A 15,569-nucleotide genomic window follows, 5' to 3' on the forward strand; every position below is an offset into this window, starting at 1 on the left:
CTTGTAAACTAAAAGGAATATGAATTATTTAAATATACGGGACTATTACCAGATAGTTTGCTCGAGATGAGACGAACATTCTGCTCGACTAATTGGGCTTCACCAGCGACTCAACCGTCTCAGCTAAGCTGTCTTGACACATGTCTGAGGAAGACGGGCCCTTGACGCAATTCATTGTATTCAATCTTGCTAGCCATCTTCCTGCTTATCATCGCAACGGAATTTGCAATGTCTCCCGCGCCTCGGCCTGTGCGCCGTGTTCTAGAAGTAGTCGTACCACAGCTTCATGACCGGCCTCCGAGGCAATTTTCAGCGGTGTGTCTGTTGGATAAGTTACCGAGCCGGCTTGATTTACATCCGCCCCGTAGTCGATGAATAGCTTGACCATTGCCTCATGACCAGCCCAGCAGGCCACCATAAGTGGCGTTTTATCCTGATATGTAGAGACCTTATTTACACTCGCACCTCCTTTAATCAACAGCTCGGCTATCGCCTCGTGGTTGATACGCGCAGCACTAATTAGCGAGCCCGGATCTGGACGCGCCCCCTTGCTGATCAACAGCCTAACCAGGGATTCATGGCCTTTCCTGGACGCCGCCGCAAGTGGCGAGCACAACAGAGGCTCATCAAAACAGCCTGTCTCAAACTCTATATCTGCCCCCCTGCTGATCAATAGACTGGCTATTGCAAAATGGCCATAGTGCAATGCTTTCACAAGCGCAAAACCTCCACACTCTTTCATGTATGGATATATGCCATTTTCAGTGAGAAGCGCAACCACACCTATATGGCCATTCTCGGCGGCTGCTGCGAGTGGATTGATCTCAATTTGCCAATCACCACCTAATGCGCCGTGCTCAATGAGAAGTCTTGCCATTGCCTCGTGGCCATGGCGCGAGGCAATTTTCAGTGCTGTTAGTCCTCTTAGTCTTCTATCAATATAATAACAGATTGCATCGGCTTTTGCGCCATTCTGGATGAGGAGCTTTGCAGATATCTCATCATTTTCGGCTGAGGCGTACATGAGTGGGGTCACAGGCGTCGTCCGATCCCCGTCGTTATACATGTAGCTCTTTTCGTTCACATCAGCGCCGGCTTTGATGAGAATCGCTACCACTGACCAATGTCTTTTGGATTGTGCTCTCAAAAGCGGTGTTTGTTCCGCCTTGTCACGCTCATTGACATCTGCTTGTGCGAGGAGAAGCAGCTTAACGAGACCAATTCTACCCTCCTGGGCGGCCCATGAGAGCGGTGTGCGAGTGACGTAGTCTCTCATATCTTTGATATAGTTCAGACCCTCTGTGATGTCCTCTCCATCATAGATGGTCGAAGGTAAATTTAATAGAGCAGCTACGGCGTCTTTGTTACCGTTAGCCAAAGCGGCAAACAGCGGGTACTTGTGTCTTTCGCCGCGTATAAGAATATTCGGATGATTTTGAAGCCGCGTTCGGATGAGATTCGGGAATCCCCTCTCTGCAAGTATATAGAGAAGATCCGCTTTTAGGGTAAGTCGGCGAATATTATATTTCTGATACTTATTTTCAAGACTTGCCCATTGGGCAGTAGGAAACTCTTCCAGAAACACACCCTGCCCAATGGAGTCCGCAGCGTTTTCAGCATGGTGGAGGACATTCTGAGTTACATAACGCAATAATGGAAGCCTCTCTGAGATGTCGTCATTCTCAACGTCAGGGCTGTTAATATATGCAGAGTTGATAGCGTGCTGGATGTATATACAGCAATAGTGCTTCAGTTGTTCATGTCCCATGTCCTTCCAATTAAATGGAAGAGTAGGCCATAATTTCCGAAGACCGTCGTCTTTGAGAAGGTAATCTCGCACTGATTCGTGTATAAATTGCACAATTGGTGGCGTGGATTGCGATACCTGAGCAAGACCCTTTGTGGAACTGAGCACGTACTTTTCTCCCCGATCCTTAGTATATTGTTTTGCCAACATTGGGTCCTTAAAATGCCAGCAGGCGTGATAGAATTCTTCCAATTCTAGTGGTCGTTGAGCCAGAAGAATCCACACAAGAGACAGTTGTAAATCATCCACATTATCATTATCACGCTTTATTATACTTTCGAATAGGTCGCTCAATCCAGATGGTAGTTCTGATAGGCGGTTTGTGAAGGTTGGTCGGCCGTCTCTTTCTTCCTTGTTCAGTATGTCCACAACAAGAACAACCCACAGAAAGACACCTGCAGATTTCTTGAGAATTTGAGAAACTAGTTGTTCGCGTAAGGCAGGATTTTCAATCTGCAATTCGCTCTGAACGTAGTTCGCTATGTCTTGGGCATGACCGGATTGATACTCCAGCCTCAGCTCTACACCTCTTCGTACGTTGATATAGGGATAGTTGCGGCTGGAGAAACAGATTCGAAGCGGAATGCTTTTCTGTGTTGCATGCTCCGCCAGTTCTTCGAAGTACCGAACCATATCCATGAGTTGCAATTCATGGCACTCATCCAAAGCATCGATGAAGCCGAAGAAGGCGCGGTTTCCCAGCTCCGATACTACGTCTCGGAGAAGATCTTTCAGAACTACTAAAGGGTAGCTGTCCAGATTCAGCAATTCTTCAAGGTCTCGACTGTCAAGTACTCTCTGCAGGTCATGAAAATGCTCTAGGAGTTGGACAAGCAGCGACCGATACATTCCCGAGGCTGACTTTTCCAGTGTCTCGCCTCTGGCGTTGAAGAAAAAAGAAGCAACTATCATCTTTCGGTCACGGCAAGCCTGCTGATATTCCATTTGTGTCTGAAGCCATGCGAATTTCATCAACGTTGATTTGCCAGCACCTGGCTTACCACGGATCCATATGAAGCCTGGGTGTCTCGACAACAATGCTGGGTCAAGCCATTCTTGAAAGGAGGGGTGGTTCCAGAGCCATTGACCAGTCTTGTCATGATTTTTTTTGATTGTATGTTTGCGAAAAGACATTCTATTGAACCTGAGAGATGCCAACATAGCTTTTTGGCGCTCGCGAGGTATATGTTGAGCTACACAGAAGAGGTGAGTAAAGTTGACCGCCAGCTGCGTCAGAGTTTTCGGCATAACTTACAAGAACGAGAAAGATTCGTAGCCGTCGACTGGAATTCAGTCATTGGTATCATCCCCAGAAACCCTTTTGCATAGGCGGCGGCAGCGACAGCCGCATGATTCTGCCATTCTTTAGATTTATGTGAATCCGAGTAGTCGCAGATTCCTCGAATTACAAGACAATCTATAACGTCCATTACACCAGCGGCTTCCATCTCAAAACATATGACGTCTAGATCTTCCGCGATTTCGTCCCTCTTTCTACCGTATTTCATGACTTTGTTTCCGGAAGCGATCCCTCCATAATGGACTACCGTATTTGTCTTTCGCTGCCCTCTTATCATGAGTCTCGAAGAGTCACATCTATCACAACTAGCTTCTGAACTTATATGTTCATAATCTGCCGGAAAGAGTCGATCTTCCAAATTCGGAGGACGGAACTTGCGGTGGGTTTCGTTTGCTAATTTCTCTTGCAGTATAGACGAGAATCGACTGTTGAGCGGTGTATAGTCGTCCTGCGCTGCGAAATTCGACAAGACAGTTCCAAGGGCACCTGGAATAATTCTGTGGACCTCTGTTCGCTCCTCTCCTGCCGCTTTCGTTTTCACTTTATCGTACTGCATTATCCTTATTCCGACAACAACATCTCCCAACCGCACGTCGGCTTTGCTCGGTACTCCGCCGCCGATTCCTACCACCAAGCACATTCGGATGGATGGGAACGACCTCTTCATGTTCGTCGCAACAATTGCCGCCTTATTTGTCCCGACTTGATTGATTGGCAGGCATGCCATAACAGCGTTGTGATGGCATATGCTCCCCAGTGCGTAGGAGTTGGTATCGCCGTAAAGTGTCGGCAAGAGATTATGAACTTGGTCGAGCATGATCATACTGGCCGCCAGTTCAAGAGGCAATGCACAAACCCATCCAATAGTGTAGTCGTCGCGTGACAGCGTGGAGGAGTCTGCCTGAGCCATGGTTGCTAGGCCACTTGGGCAAAGCTAGGCCAATTGGGCAAAGATGAAGTGTCTTTTGCCGTGTAGTGGTAGAGCTGACCACAATGGTTTACGATCTTTTTGAGAGAAGGGAAAAGAAGAGGGTAGAAAACGGTGGGGGTTGCCTATAAATTCCAAATCCGACTTCAGCATTCGCAACCCCTCACAAGAAGGAACGCGACAGTTGGGAGCGGTTCTGGCAGCCACGCATGAGGGTGCGAGCACATCCTCGCATGATTTGCCGCCACAAACGACAACTCTGCATCGCAACGAGCTTCCTCCGTGTCCACGTAGCACGACAGATGGTGGCTTCAGTAAAAGCTCCGTGTTGCGCTGTGATGGGCTGAGCTGACTGCGAACCTGGCCTACATATGCAGGACTTGACAGTTGGTGTCACACCATGTGTGAGCACTAATTTCCGTGTAGCGAACTCTCAGGTTTCCAGGTCTACAGCCTGCTGTGCTCCGGCACAACTGCCACAACTCACAGGGATACAAAGTGGCCGTCGATATGATATGTGAGCGTCATTGTCTCCGTAGACGTAGTCTTTGAAGCCTCTGCCCTGCATGGTAATAATCAGTTCTACGACGCTTCCGCAACAGCGACCCCAAAGTTGAAGCTTGATCACCCAAGCTGCGGCTCAAAAAGAGCGAGCCTCGTATCACTCCCAAGACAAGGCCCCCATGTACGTTTTGAATCGTCAAGCAGACTCGTCGAGTCCATGCCATTCATCTACTCTAGCACAGGCAACAAAGTGGCCCGCATCCCCAGACTCCGTTCTATTCTGAACCCAGCATGCATAAAACGACGCTGTACCGCAAATGATTCCGTCTAAAAGTACCATGAAAGAAAACAAAGAAGAAAAAACAAATACACAGCCTTCGGCGCCGACGAACTTTTTATATACATCTTGTTTCCCCCCCAAACAAGAAATGCTCAAGTCCGAATAAGATGCTTTAAAACCAGAAACTCCAAATTGTAGATATGGCGCCTTCTCTGTACCAAAGAAAACGGATGGGCAAATGAGCTGCCTCGGCAGGATCCAGTTCCACCATAGGCGCTTTGGCGCCGCCTCTAGGAAGCCCCAATGTTGAATATATATAGATAAGAAGCGTAGGTTTGGTTTTGTAGGTTCAAGCCGCCGTACGCGTAGTATGCAGTGAGACAATTTTAGGAGTACCGATAGGTGAAGGCGTATTCACGTGGGTACCTGTCTATGCGTCGTAGCGTCTAGGAGGCTCAGTGAGGATAATGCCACTCGGCTGCTGGTCATTGCGGCTTTTCAAGAATCTTGGTTTTGCTCGCCAATGTGTCTTTCGCTTTCGGGCTTCCAAGTGCCTATCGCCAAGTTAGCTCAAAGCCAGGGCAAAAAAAAAAAGGGGGGGGGGACAAAGCTCATGCACGTCGCTACGTACCCTCAAAGTCATGCTTGACAAACGCCATTGGATCGTCGTAATCCTTGGAGCCCATCTGTTCCACGCCAGGTGAAAAGCTGGTGATGGGCAACACAATGACATCACCCACCCGCTTGCTCGTTTCCATACCCGTAAAATTGTGCCAGTCAATTTTGCCTTGGCTCTTTCTCATGTCAAAGAAGCGGCCGTCGTTGAGGTAGTCCATAATGGTATCCGTCCACACGGCAGGGCCAGTCAGATCAACCACGTTCTTGCCCTGGAACGAGGAAAGCTTGCCGTCCCGCTTCAATGCGAGTGTAGAGTTGGTGATTCGGGTGATGATGTCTCGAAGCACCGGATGGCCAGGCTTGCTCTGAATGGTCCACTGGCAGAACTGGATTCGGCGACTGTACCATTCTGCCCAGTCTGGGCGATCGGGATCGGCCTCGATACCAATGACCAGGCCAATAGTCTCGCGAGGAATGTGCGATGGGACCCATTCTATAGCGCTCTTGATGGCATAGGTATCGATGTCGGAATAGATGCCGCCTCGCGCAAACAGAATCAGATAGCGGAAGAAGTCTGCCTTGAGAACAGGCAAGGGCAACGCATTGTAGGTCTCGAGGACTTCGGGAACGGCGGCGTAGAAGAGCTGAAGCAAGCTTTCAGCAACGCTGTCGGTTATAACTTCGTGTACGAATGTCGGGTGCTGGATGGTCCAGGATGCCTCCTGCTCGCGGAAGGCGAAATTGCTGTCGGCCGGCGTTGTCTTCCAAGTTTGCCAGATGTAGTTGGGGAACTTGGTCTCGATGTCGTAGGGATACGCGTAGGCAAGCTTGTCGTACGTGGACATTCGCGACATGTCAATCAAGGGCTTCTGCGGAACCGCTCGCGTTGAGTCGACGTGCGCATTGTTGGGGGACGCAGCGTGCGTGCGGATGGCACTGCCTCTCGATTGCGCGGGCGAGCTGTGTGAGCGTAATGTGAGGAAAAAGATGAGAAATACGAGAACAGCCGCAGCCACAGCGCGGCGTGAATTGGCCATGCTGTCGATTGATGGCAACGTTGCAAGTGCTCGGTTTCTTTCGTTTTCTCCTTCTTCTTTGGTCTGTGAACCAAGATTGTCTGTCGGGACAGGGGTCGACGGACTGTTCCTGCAGTTTGGCAGAAAGGGGCTGGTAGACCTTGTCCTGCTTGGGAGCCGGGTGCGAGTCAAACTACGACCAACGAAAAAAAAAATAAATAAGAAAAAATTGACGTCAATCCCCTGGCTATAAAACCGAGCGGGCTCCTGATGGCAAAAAAAAGGAATATCAAGAGAAAAGGAAAGCTAGAGTACAAGGTGCATGGACAAGGCGGGTGCGGTTTGAATGGCGTCTCGCGGTCCTAGTGGGGGTTGAAGAAAATGGGAATTTGGGTGATTGTTGTTGGTCGGTCTATTCGCAGCGGAGTGGAGCGTTTGGGCTTCAGCGCAAGTGGGTTCTGCGAGCCAAGTTTTGCGGTCGAACTCTCAGGAATGAATTGCTTGACTGGCGAACCGAAAGGGCCACAGTATCGAAAAAGTCGCACGGGCCCAAGCTCCCGCGTGGTCCTATCCGTATGCCGAGATGAAAGGGTTGAACGACGATGGACAGGACAGGCTATTGAAACAATACTGGTTTGCCTGTCTCGGGAGAGGCTGCCTGGCGAGATGTCGACGGTCAATGGCGCGGGGAGAGGAAGGTCGCAGCGCGGAGTCGTTTATACATAACACAAGAGGACGCGCATGCATACGCAGAGGCAGAGGCTGATGATGTACGTATGCCTGCTAATGCCGAAGAGCCGGAAATTGAACTGGGGGCTCCGTGCCGTAGCATGGGTTGACGCGGATTGTGGCGTCGCAAGGTGACGACAGTGACGACACCAGCAACTAACTGTCTGGTACTGCAGGTCTGAGATGGAGGCAACGGGTCGCGAGATGAGATTGCAACGGCGGCGGCAGAGGGGAAGAGGAAGAAGTAGAAGAAAAGGGCTGGCGCAGATCAAAATAGGTGGTGCTGCACGGGCGTGCGCAGGACAAATTGTATTGTGATTGTGATGGGCAACGAAGGGTTCCAAGTAGGAATGGATCACCAGGCACGAAGGGAGAGTTCGGACAGGATCAATTCCTTCGGTGCTGACTTGAATGTTGGGCAGGCGAGGGGGAAGCGGGCGGTCAGCCTATACATACATATTCAAGCTCGGAAAATATCTGGAAATCGGGTGGGCAAGTGGGCATTTCGAGATTCATGTCAGTGCAAACATTGACTCGAGCAGAGATGCCATTTTGTGGCCGGTCAAACCGGTCGATGGAGCGGTTGAGCAGCATCGAGACCGTGGGGCGACTCTGGTGGATACGGATGGCATGAATTGATGCACATGCATCGGACGCAGCACCAGGGTCAGCATCGGACTGATCGCAGCGCAGCCTGCCTGCACATGTCAATGTACTGGCATGTCAAGCACTAGTATAACACGACTGCGCTCGGCATTTATACAGTCTGGTGCAGTCGATGCGGCATAGACGCATAGAGTGCCAGCGCACTTGTAAACCCACCACGTGCAAGTGCAGTTCCCGGGCAATTTTGCCGCACCGTGCATCCATGCACAGCGCCATGTGCCCGCCGTCCATTGTTCATCCAGCGTCTTGAACCATGGGATCGTCTGCGACCATGTTTTTTCTGCCTTTTTTCTTTTGTCCGTCACCGCACTCGGCCACGCAGACACTTGCTCATTGTTCAAATTCTGCCCATGAGACGCCTGAGCCCCCCAGTCGGCTCGGTAATAGCTTCTCGTTTGTCACATCGTACGGAGTACTTGTAGCCAAGCTCGCCCGCATAAATCTAAGTAGGAATGGCCGGGGCAAACATGCCGGGCGTGCATGGCATTGCATGGTGGCCTCGATTGTCTGTGCCAAGACGCCGCCCATCTTCAGCTTGCGCCGTTTCAGACCCATGCGAAAGCTCGAGGTGGATGACTCGGAAAAGAGAGAAAGAAAGAAAGAAGGAGAGGAAAGAGGAAAAAATATAATGCACACGTATATAATACGTAATGGAATTTATATTGAAGCTGACGACAAAATTGTCTGCCGCGAGCGTGGCCAATACCTCGGTTCCAATCATCATGACCCCGGGCCCTCATACCAGAACTTCTTATGGCGCGCCGCCTCTCTTATCGAGCACCTGTTTGTAACCGTGGCATACCCCGTCCTAGAGTTCTTTACTTGTCATGCCACGCTTCCCGAAGACGGACTGGCTTGGCGAATTATGTGAATTGCATGCATGACCCGACACAAAGGTGCACGTCGAAATACTCCGTACATAAGTCCTGTTTCTCCACCGCTAAGCCACTTGACTAAACCGACTGGACGGCTGATATGAATAGAAATGATGTGTGTGGTGTTCCTAGCTGTGGGAGCTCCCGATGCCGCAAGAACGCCACCGCGGCAATTTTGCCATTTGTTCACGATGCGTCGACGGCGCCCGCCTGTATACCAGACTTGACATTATACATACGTGTGGACTGGAGCGCACTTCCTTCCGCCAGGGTTGCTTGCACGGCGCGCGGAATGCCATCCCAAGCATCGTGTTATACGTATCGGCCCATGACGGCAGTGCCGGTGCATCCATGATGCGCTGCGCCCTGCTCGGGCCGTTTCATGCTGGACATGGGCACTTTGTACAGGCGCTGGGTTCTTGTGTCGGTGTGTGCTGGCAGATCTCATACTGGCCAGATAACCCCGTTCACAGAATAAAGTTCAAATAGTCTACTGCGCAAATGGAAGCCCGGAAAGACGCCATGTGGCCCATGTATGTTCCGAAATTGATGAGCCGTCAAAGCAATTGACATAGAATCCAGTTGACCCCACTTTTTACACAAACACATCGAGCAAGGTGCAGCAATTAACAATTAATTTAGCCGCATAAAGTCAACAATTAATCTAGAAGCATAAAGTCAAAGTCGGGGATAAAAGAGAAACGGTTTTGGTTACTAGGTACCTAGGTAGGTGTGCAAGACGGTTCCCATTTAGTAATCGACCAATTACTTAAGTAGCTAGTAATCGCAGAGATGCTTTGGTTTTAGCGGTGCAATTGCGTATTCGTCCCAAGTCCCCACAGCAAGCGCAAGGAGGTCCAGATGTCACATCAATTGATCTTTTTCAGATACCAGACTCCACCAGTGGACTTTTTCCACGATACTTACCAAGTTACCAAGTACCAGTAACATCTTTCGCGGGGAGGGTAGCTTGTTGTATGCCTAGCCGCTCTTTATACATGGGGTTTTTTTTCATCATTCCAGATTTTAAGTAACTTGAGTATTCTTTAATTTATCATCTCTAATTGGTCAATATCCTTGGCCGTTACGAAAATGGCAACCTGCTATGTACGTATTCAGGGGGATTTGTCTCATCCATGCTGACTCATGAACAGTACCGTCGACACAGCTCCACGCGCGGCTAGCGCAAGCACATCATCCTTACCAATTGCGATGCAAAAAGTCTGGTGTCCGATCTAATCAATTGACCGCATGCGATATCACTTGACATCACACTGCCGCACTCCAACATAGAGTGCAGTCCACGAAAATACTGCGCGTTATTTCTTGCCGCGCAGCAAGGCACATGAGTGTGTGTGCCACGACAATATGAACAGACACCAAGTCCCGGAAGCAGATAGCCGCGACACAATGCGCACCGCGTCTTGGCGATCGTGATGCGCGATTCCGGGCCGCGAAAATGGGACGATGCGACGCGGGGAACGGATATTCTTTTGCGCCGCGACTACGGAGTAATTCAAACAGCTCCATGGCTGGTATGTTGCGGTCGATCCCGTTATTATTAGTCCCGTGTTCATCGCCCTCAACCAGTAATCGTCGTGCGACCGGTTTGATGTACGTGTTTCGCGGCCGACTGCTTTGGAATGCTTGTTGCGATGGGAACCGACCATATGGCCCACCGCAGTCGAGAAATTGTTACAAAGAGCGGATTGGCACGGCTTCAGCCTCGGCATGACACTCGTTTGCGACCATGCCTAGGCAATGGTATTGCAGAGTAAGCCATGGACAAGCGACAAGTAAGCGAGTCAAGAAGTTCCATGGTTGACGGGCCGGTTGCTTATTATGCATAAATCTCGTTGGACGATAATTGGCTGGTTGTTTCTCAAAGAGGCTGCTGACGGGTGCAGCTTGCATTCAGCTTAAAACCTCAATAGCCCTGCTTTCTCATCTGACAGGAAAAGACGCTTCGTCGAGAAACCCCGCCGCCAGATGGCAGATGTTTGACTAAACCCCTTGAGTTGTCACATTGTCCGCTCGGAACCAATATTTGGGGATGCAGCCGCGGGAGGTATTGGCCAGAAGTGATGCTTCATCCTTGTCTTCCGGTATTCACAATGGCGTAGATGACATCCGTTTGTCCAGACTTGGCGAGTTGGTCAAACGCCTGTTGTTCGGCTGTACATATCAGCGCGGTCACGGGCCATGATATCGACGAGTCGACACTTGGCCGCCGCCCATCAGGCCCAAACTCCTTGGCGAGGGTTGGAAACGGTCCGGCGCCGGGCTCCAGTCGGCCCCCGCGGCTGGCGGCGCTCCGGTCCCCGCCGGGTCATCGAGTGCGGGGTCAGAGGACTCTGAGAGGAGGAGGATGCTCCTTGTGGTAATTTTTTGAGAATTCAACGCTGGCATTTGTGCCGTATTCGTCACGATACGGACGGCATTAGGTCATCTTGACTGAAATATCTGACATGTCACGACATCCGATATCGAAGAGGATGTACTCTGCACACGTCCGTCGAAGCACAGACTTGGCACTTCATGCAAGCTTCCAATAGCCAAACGCAGCATTTTCCTTGTCGCTGTTCAGAACCGCGAGGCGACGCCATCGAAGCCTGATCGGTGGCGTTTCCCAAAACAACCAGCAGAGGTACGCCGACGAGTCTGTGCTTGGTAATCCTCATGTCCAAATCGATACTTTTACGGTTCGTGGTGTATGCCAATGCCCAAACTAGGTAAAGACCGAGCAACACCACCACCCAATAAACGCCGTTTGACCTCGAGAAGCGACAGCAGATGATCCCGTGTGTGCCCAGTTCGACCACTCAGATACTGCGGACTGGTCAAAACGAAGCATGACAGCTGGGTAGCCCATGGGTAATCGACGCGGAGCTGACGGACGGCTGAAGCCGTCAACGTCTTGGCGAGAACAAGCTTCCATCGCTCCTTATCGTCCAACTTCCCCGGCACGTATGTCTCTCTCTCCTTGGGGTCAAGTGCTTGAAATGCCCCACCCCGAGCTTACATGTCTGTACAAGTCTGCATATCTGGTCCGACGTTTGTGCCTGGTGCTTCTCTTTTGACCGGGTCAGTGATCGTACATAAAGGTGTGGCTCGCCCCCCGTACCACCACGTACCCGGCTGCTAGATTTAAGATGGAGTGATCCTCTGCTTTCTTGGGATACCGGCGTGCATCTGACCAACCATTTGATACACAAGAATACAAATCGCCATGACGGTTCACTCCAACCCCGCCGTGGCTGCTGGCCCCCATCCGCTGACACAGCTCTCGGCCGACGAGTTCACCAAGGCACGAGACATCATTGTCAAGCAGTACGGCAGCTCTCAGTCCCTGTACTTTAGGCAGATCAATCTCGAGGAGCCGAGCAAGGAATCCCTCATTCCGTACCTGGAAGCTGAGCATGCGGGCAGTCTGACGGCAGACACGCCTCGGCCGGCGAGACAGGCTCATGTCGAGTATGACCTTATCAAGGTGGACAGGCATGAGCTTGTGAGGGCCGTGGTCGATTTGGATGCCGCAAAGGTGGTTCGCAGCGATACTGCATCACCTAATTCGTATCCCTACTTTACCACGTGAGTACTATTTCTGTCTTTTCACCCGTCAGTCTGGACAGCATCACAGTGACTGACATGAACGTCCATGGAGTGATGAGTTTACTCAGTTCTTTGACCACTGCATGGCGTCGGAAATGTTCAAGGAGGCCATGACGGAATTTGTTCTCCCCGAGGGCTTCGAGCTCAGCATTGATCCGTGGCCATATGGCCCGTCAGACAAGGACGACGACCCCAGGCTCATGCAGGGCCTGGTGTTTGCCCACGACGCGAGGAAGAACCACCCCGACACCAACCACTATGGCTATCCCGTCCCCATCATCCCCGTCATGGACTGGGTCACCAAGAAGGTGATCCGAGTAGACAGGCTGGCCACCGGCGGAAGTGACGACGGCCTGGACCCCGTCCCTCGCCGCGACAAGCCCAAGACGCTGTTTGAGAAGTCCAAACCGGCAGAATGGATCCCCGAGCTTCTCGAGCACCCGATGCGGACCGGCTTGAAGCCCCTCAACGTCGTCCAGCCCGAGGGCGCGTCCTTCACCATCCAAGACGACGGCCTCGTCGAGTGGCAGAAATGGCGGTTCCGCGTGGGCTTCACGCCTCGCGAGGGCGCCGTCCTCCACGACGTCTGCTACCAGCACCGCCCGGTCTTCTACCGCCTCAGCTTCTCCGAGCTGACGGTCCCCTACGCCGACCCCCGGCCCCCGTTCCACCGCAAGCAGGCGTTCGACTTTGGCGACGGCGGCGTCGGCCGCATGGCCAACAACCTGACCCTCGGATGCGACTGTCTCGGCGCCATCCACTACGTCGACTCTCTGCTCAGCGGCCCCGACGGATCGCCCACGCCCGCAGAATCCGTAGTCTGCATCCACGAGGCCGACGAAGGCATCCTCTGGAAGCACACCAACTTCCGCACCAACAACGCCATCGTAGCGCGGGCCCGAGAGCTGGTCGTGCAGTTCATTTGCACCCTCGCCAACTACGAGTACATCTTTGCCTTTAAGCTCGACCTAGCGGGGGGCATTACCCTCGAGACGCGCGCCACCGGCATGCTCAGCGTCGTGGCCATTGACGAGGACAAGGCCAGCGGCTACGGCAACGTGGTGGCCCCCGGCGTGCTCGCCCAGAACCACCAGCACATCTTTGCCGCGCGGATCGACCCGGCCATCGACTCGTACCGCGGCACCCGGGTCGTCGTCGAGGAGAGCCACGGCGTGAGGAAAAACCCCGCGACCAACCCCCACGGCAACCTGTACGAGGTCAGGCGCCGCGTCGTCGATGGGCCGACGCACGTCGACGCCGAGCCGAGGCTGAACCGGACCCTGAAGATGGAGAACCCCGAGAGGAGGAATGCCGTTTCGGGCAGGAACCTGGCGTACAAGCTCGTCGCGCCGGCTACCCAGATGATGCTGGCGGACGAGGAGAGCGTGCACTGCCGGCGCGCGCAGTTTGCGCGGCACAACGCCTGGGTCACCGGGTACCGGGACGGCGAGTTCTGGGTCGCGGGGGAGTTTACTAACCAGAGCCGCGCGGAGGCCGGAGGCGTCGGCGACATGGTTCGCCGGGGGGACTGGTTCACGGAGGAAGGGAAACCGAGTGGCGCGAATGGACACGGACAAAGGAGCTCGCCGGTGGTTTGGCCCGTGTATGGCCTCACGCATAATCCCCGCGTGGAGGACTGGCCGGTCATGTAAGTTTTTTTTTCCCCCGTGCCATTGGTTGTTGCTCGCACGCGCTCTGACATCGACTAGGCCCATGGAGATGTACCAGATTCACCTTCGCCCCGTGGACTTTTTCGAAGCAAACCCTGCGCTTGATGTTCCGTCCAAGAAGAATGAGTCGAGTGTGCTTGTCCCGTGCTGCGTGACCAACCGTGTCGCCAACGGCAACGGGTGTGCTTCTGCGTAGAAGGATCCAGGGACTTCATGGCTAGTGGGGGGGAAGTAAGGAAGCCGGCCTCGCGCAGAGTGTCAAGGGTTCAAACTTCAAAGTGAAGCAAGGAATGGCACGTAAATCATGAACAGGGCATTTTTACACCATGTACCGAGATGCTGGTCAGGGACATGTTACAGACAAGATTGCACAGCCGCTAGAGTTTATAAATATACATTTAGTTTGAATAGTTGAACAGAGTGACGATGCCCCCCATCTACAGCCCCCCTGAAACGGCTGCTCAGTGCTCAATCTTGAGAGAAAAGTCGACGTGCGGAACACCCTGGTGGATGGAGCTGGTCGAAATAATATCCACGTCTAGACGGTCAGCATTGCTCATCGACGCATCACGACCACCACGGACAAGAAGCAGAAAACAAACACAAGAGCACTGCGCAAAACTCACCATTGCAAACATACGCCTCGACATTGTCGCCCGTCAACCCCCCCGACACCTCGAGCAGGAAGCTCCTCCCCGCCCAGCGCTCCTTCAACGACCTCGCCGCGGCGCGGACCCCATCCCCAGTGAAGTTGTCCAGCATGACGACGTCGGCGCCCGCGGCAATGGCCTCGTCGGCCTCCTCCTCGCTCTGCACCTCGACCTCGACCTTGACGCTGAAGCCGGCGACGGCCTTGGCGGCCCGCACGGCGTCGGTGATGCTGCCCCTGCTCCAGACGTGGTTGTCCTTGAGCATCACCATGGCGCTCAGGTCCATGCGGTGGGCGTCGGCGCCGCCCACCAGCATGCCGTACTTCTCGACGAGCCTGAAGCCCGGGGTGGTCTTGCGCGTGCCCGCCAGGACGCCCGCGTAGCCGGCGCCGCGGACCAGCGAGACGACGCGGCGCGACTGGGTGGCGACGCCGGAGCAGCGGGCGAGCGTGTTGAGGGCCACGCGCTCCCCGAGCAGGATGCCGCGCGCGGGGCCGGCCACCGTGGCCACCTGGACCTTGCCGCCGGGCGAGGACGACGGGTCCAGCGGCGCGCCCTCGGCGTGGTGCCACTCGACGCTGCAGCCCGTCTGGGCGAAGACCTCGGTGAAGAAGGGGACGCCGGCGAGGATGCCGGGCGACTTGGCGAGGAGGGTGGCGCGCCGGGGCACTTCGCCGACGACGAAGCCGGCGTAGTCGAAGGTGGGGGTGTCTTCGGCCAGCCAGGCGGGTATCCGGGGTTTTTAGGACGGCGGGAGGAGGTGCGCTTTGTTGTCGGTGGCCATGATGGCGACTGGGATGAGTGAAGAGGAGCGGGGGACCGGGGCTGCGAACTTGACTGGGAGGATGACTGAAATGAGAGGGTGTGAGACTGATGTGCCAGTGGCGGGGGCGAGTACGGCCAGGAGATGGGGA

General features: G+C 53.4%; 4 protein-coding genes across 4 annotated transcripts; 2 read left to right on the forward strand and 2 right to left on the reverse strand.

The window, feature by feature from the left end:
• Window positions 1–208: 208 nt before the first annotated feature.
• Window positions 209–4,017, reverse strand: MAA_08457 (Pfs, NACHT and Ankyrin domain protein; the record flags this gene model as incomplete). The annotated part of the gene is made up of 2 exons (XM_007826455.2): window positions 209–3,000; window positions 3,063–4,017. The coding sequence occupies 2 exons, from the start codon at window positions 4,015–4,017 to the stop codon at window positions 209–211; spliced, it is 3,747 nt and encodes a 1,248-aa protein (XP_007824646.2).
• A 1,425-nt stretch (window positions 4,018–5,442) lies between these two features.
• Window positions 5,443–6,474, reverse strand: MAA_08458 (glycosyltransferase family 32 protein; the record flags this gene model as incomplete). Its single annotated transcript, XM_007826456.1, has 1 exon — window positions 5,443–6,474. One exon carries the CDS (start codon window positions 6,472–6,474, stop codon window positions 5,443–5,445), a length of 1,032 nt encoding a protein of 343 aa, XP_007824647.1.
• A 5,478-nt stretch (window positions 6,475–11,952) lies between these two features.
• Window positions 11,953–14,201, forward strand: MAA_08459 (copper amine oxidase; the record flags this gene model as incomplete). Its single annotated transcript, XM_007826457.1, has 3 exons — window positions 11,953–12,314; window positions 12,388–13,983; window positions 14,045–14,201. 3 exons carry the CDS (start codon window positions 11,953–11,955, stop codon window positions 14,199–14,201), a joined length of 2,115 nt encoding a protein of 704 aa, XP_007824648.1.
• Window positions 14,202–14,431: 230 nt separating this feature from the next.
• On the forward strand, window positions 14,432–15,460 carry MAA_10881 (uncharacterized protein; the record flags this gene model as incomplete). Its single annotated transcript, XM_011412800.1, has 1 exon — window positions 14,432–15,460. The coding sequence occupies one exon, from the start codon at window positions 14,432–14,434 to the stop codon at window positions 15,458–15,460; it is 1,029 nt and encodes a 342-aa protein (XP_011411102.1).
• Window positions 15,461–15,569: the final 109 nt, after the last annotated feature.

The sequence above is a fragment of the Metarhizium robertsii genome (assembly GCF_000187425.2).
Source record: "Metarhizium robertsii ARSEF 23 chromosome Unknown MAA_Scf_2, whole genome shotgun sequence".
In the NCBI taxonomy this organism is placed as follows: Eukaryota; Fungi; Ascomycota; class Sordariomycetes; order Hypocreales; family Clavicipitaceae; genus Metarhizium; species Metarhizium robertsii.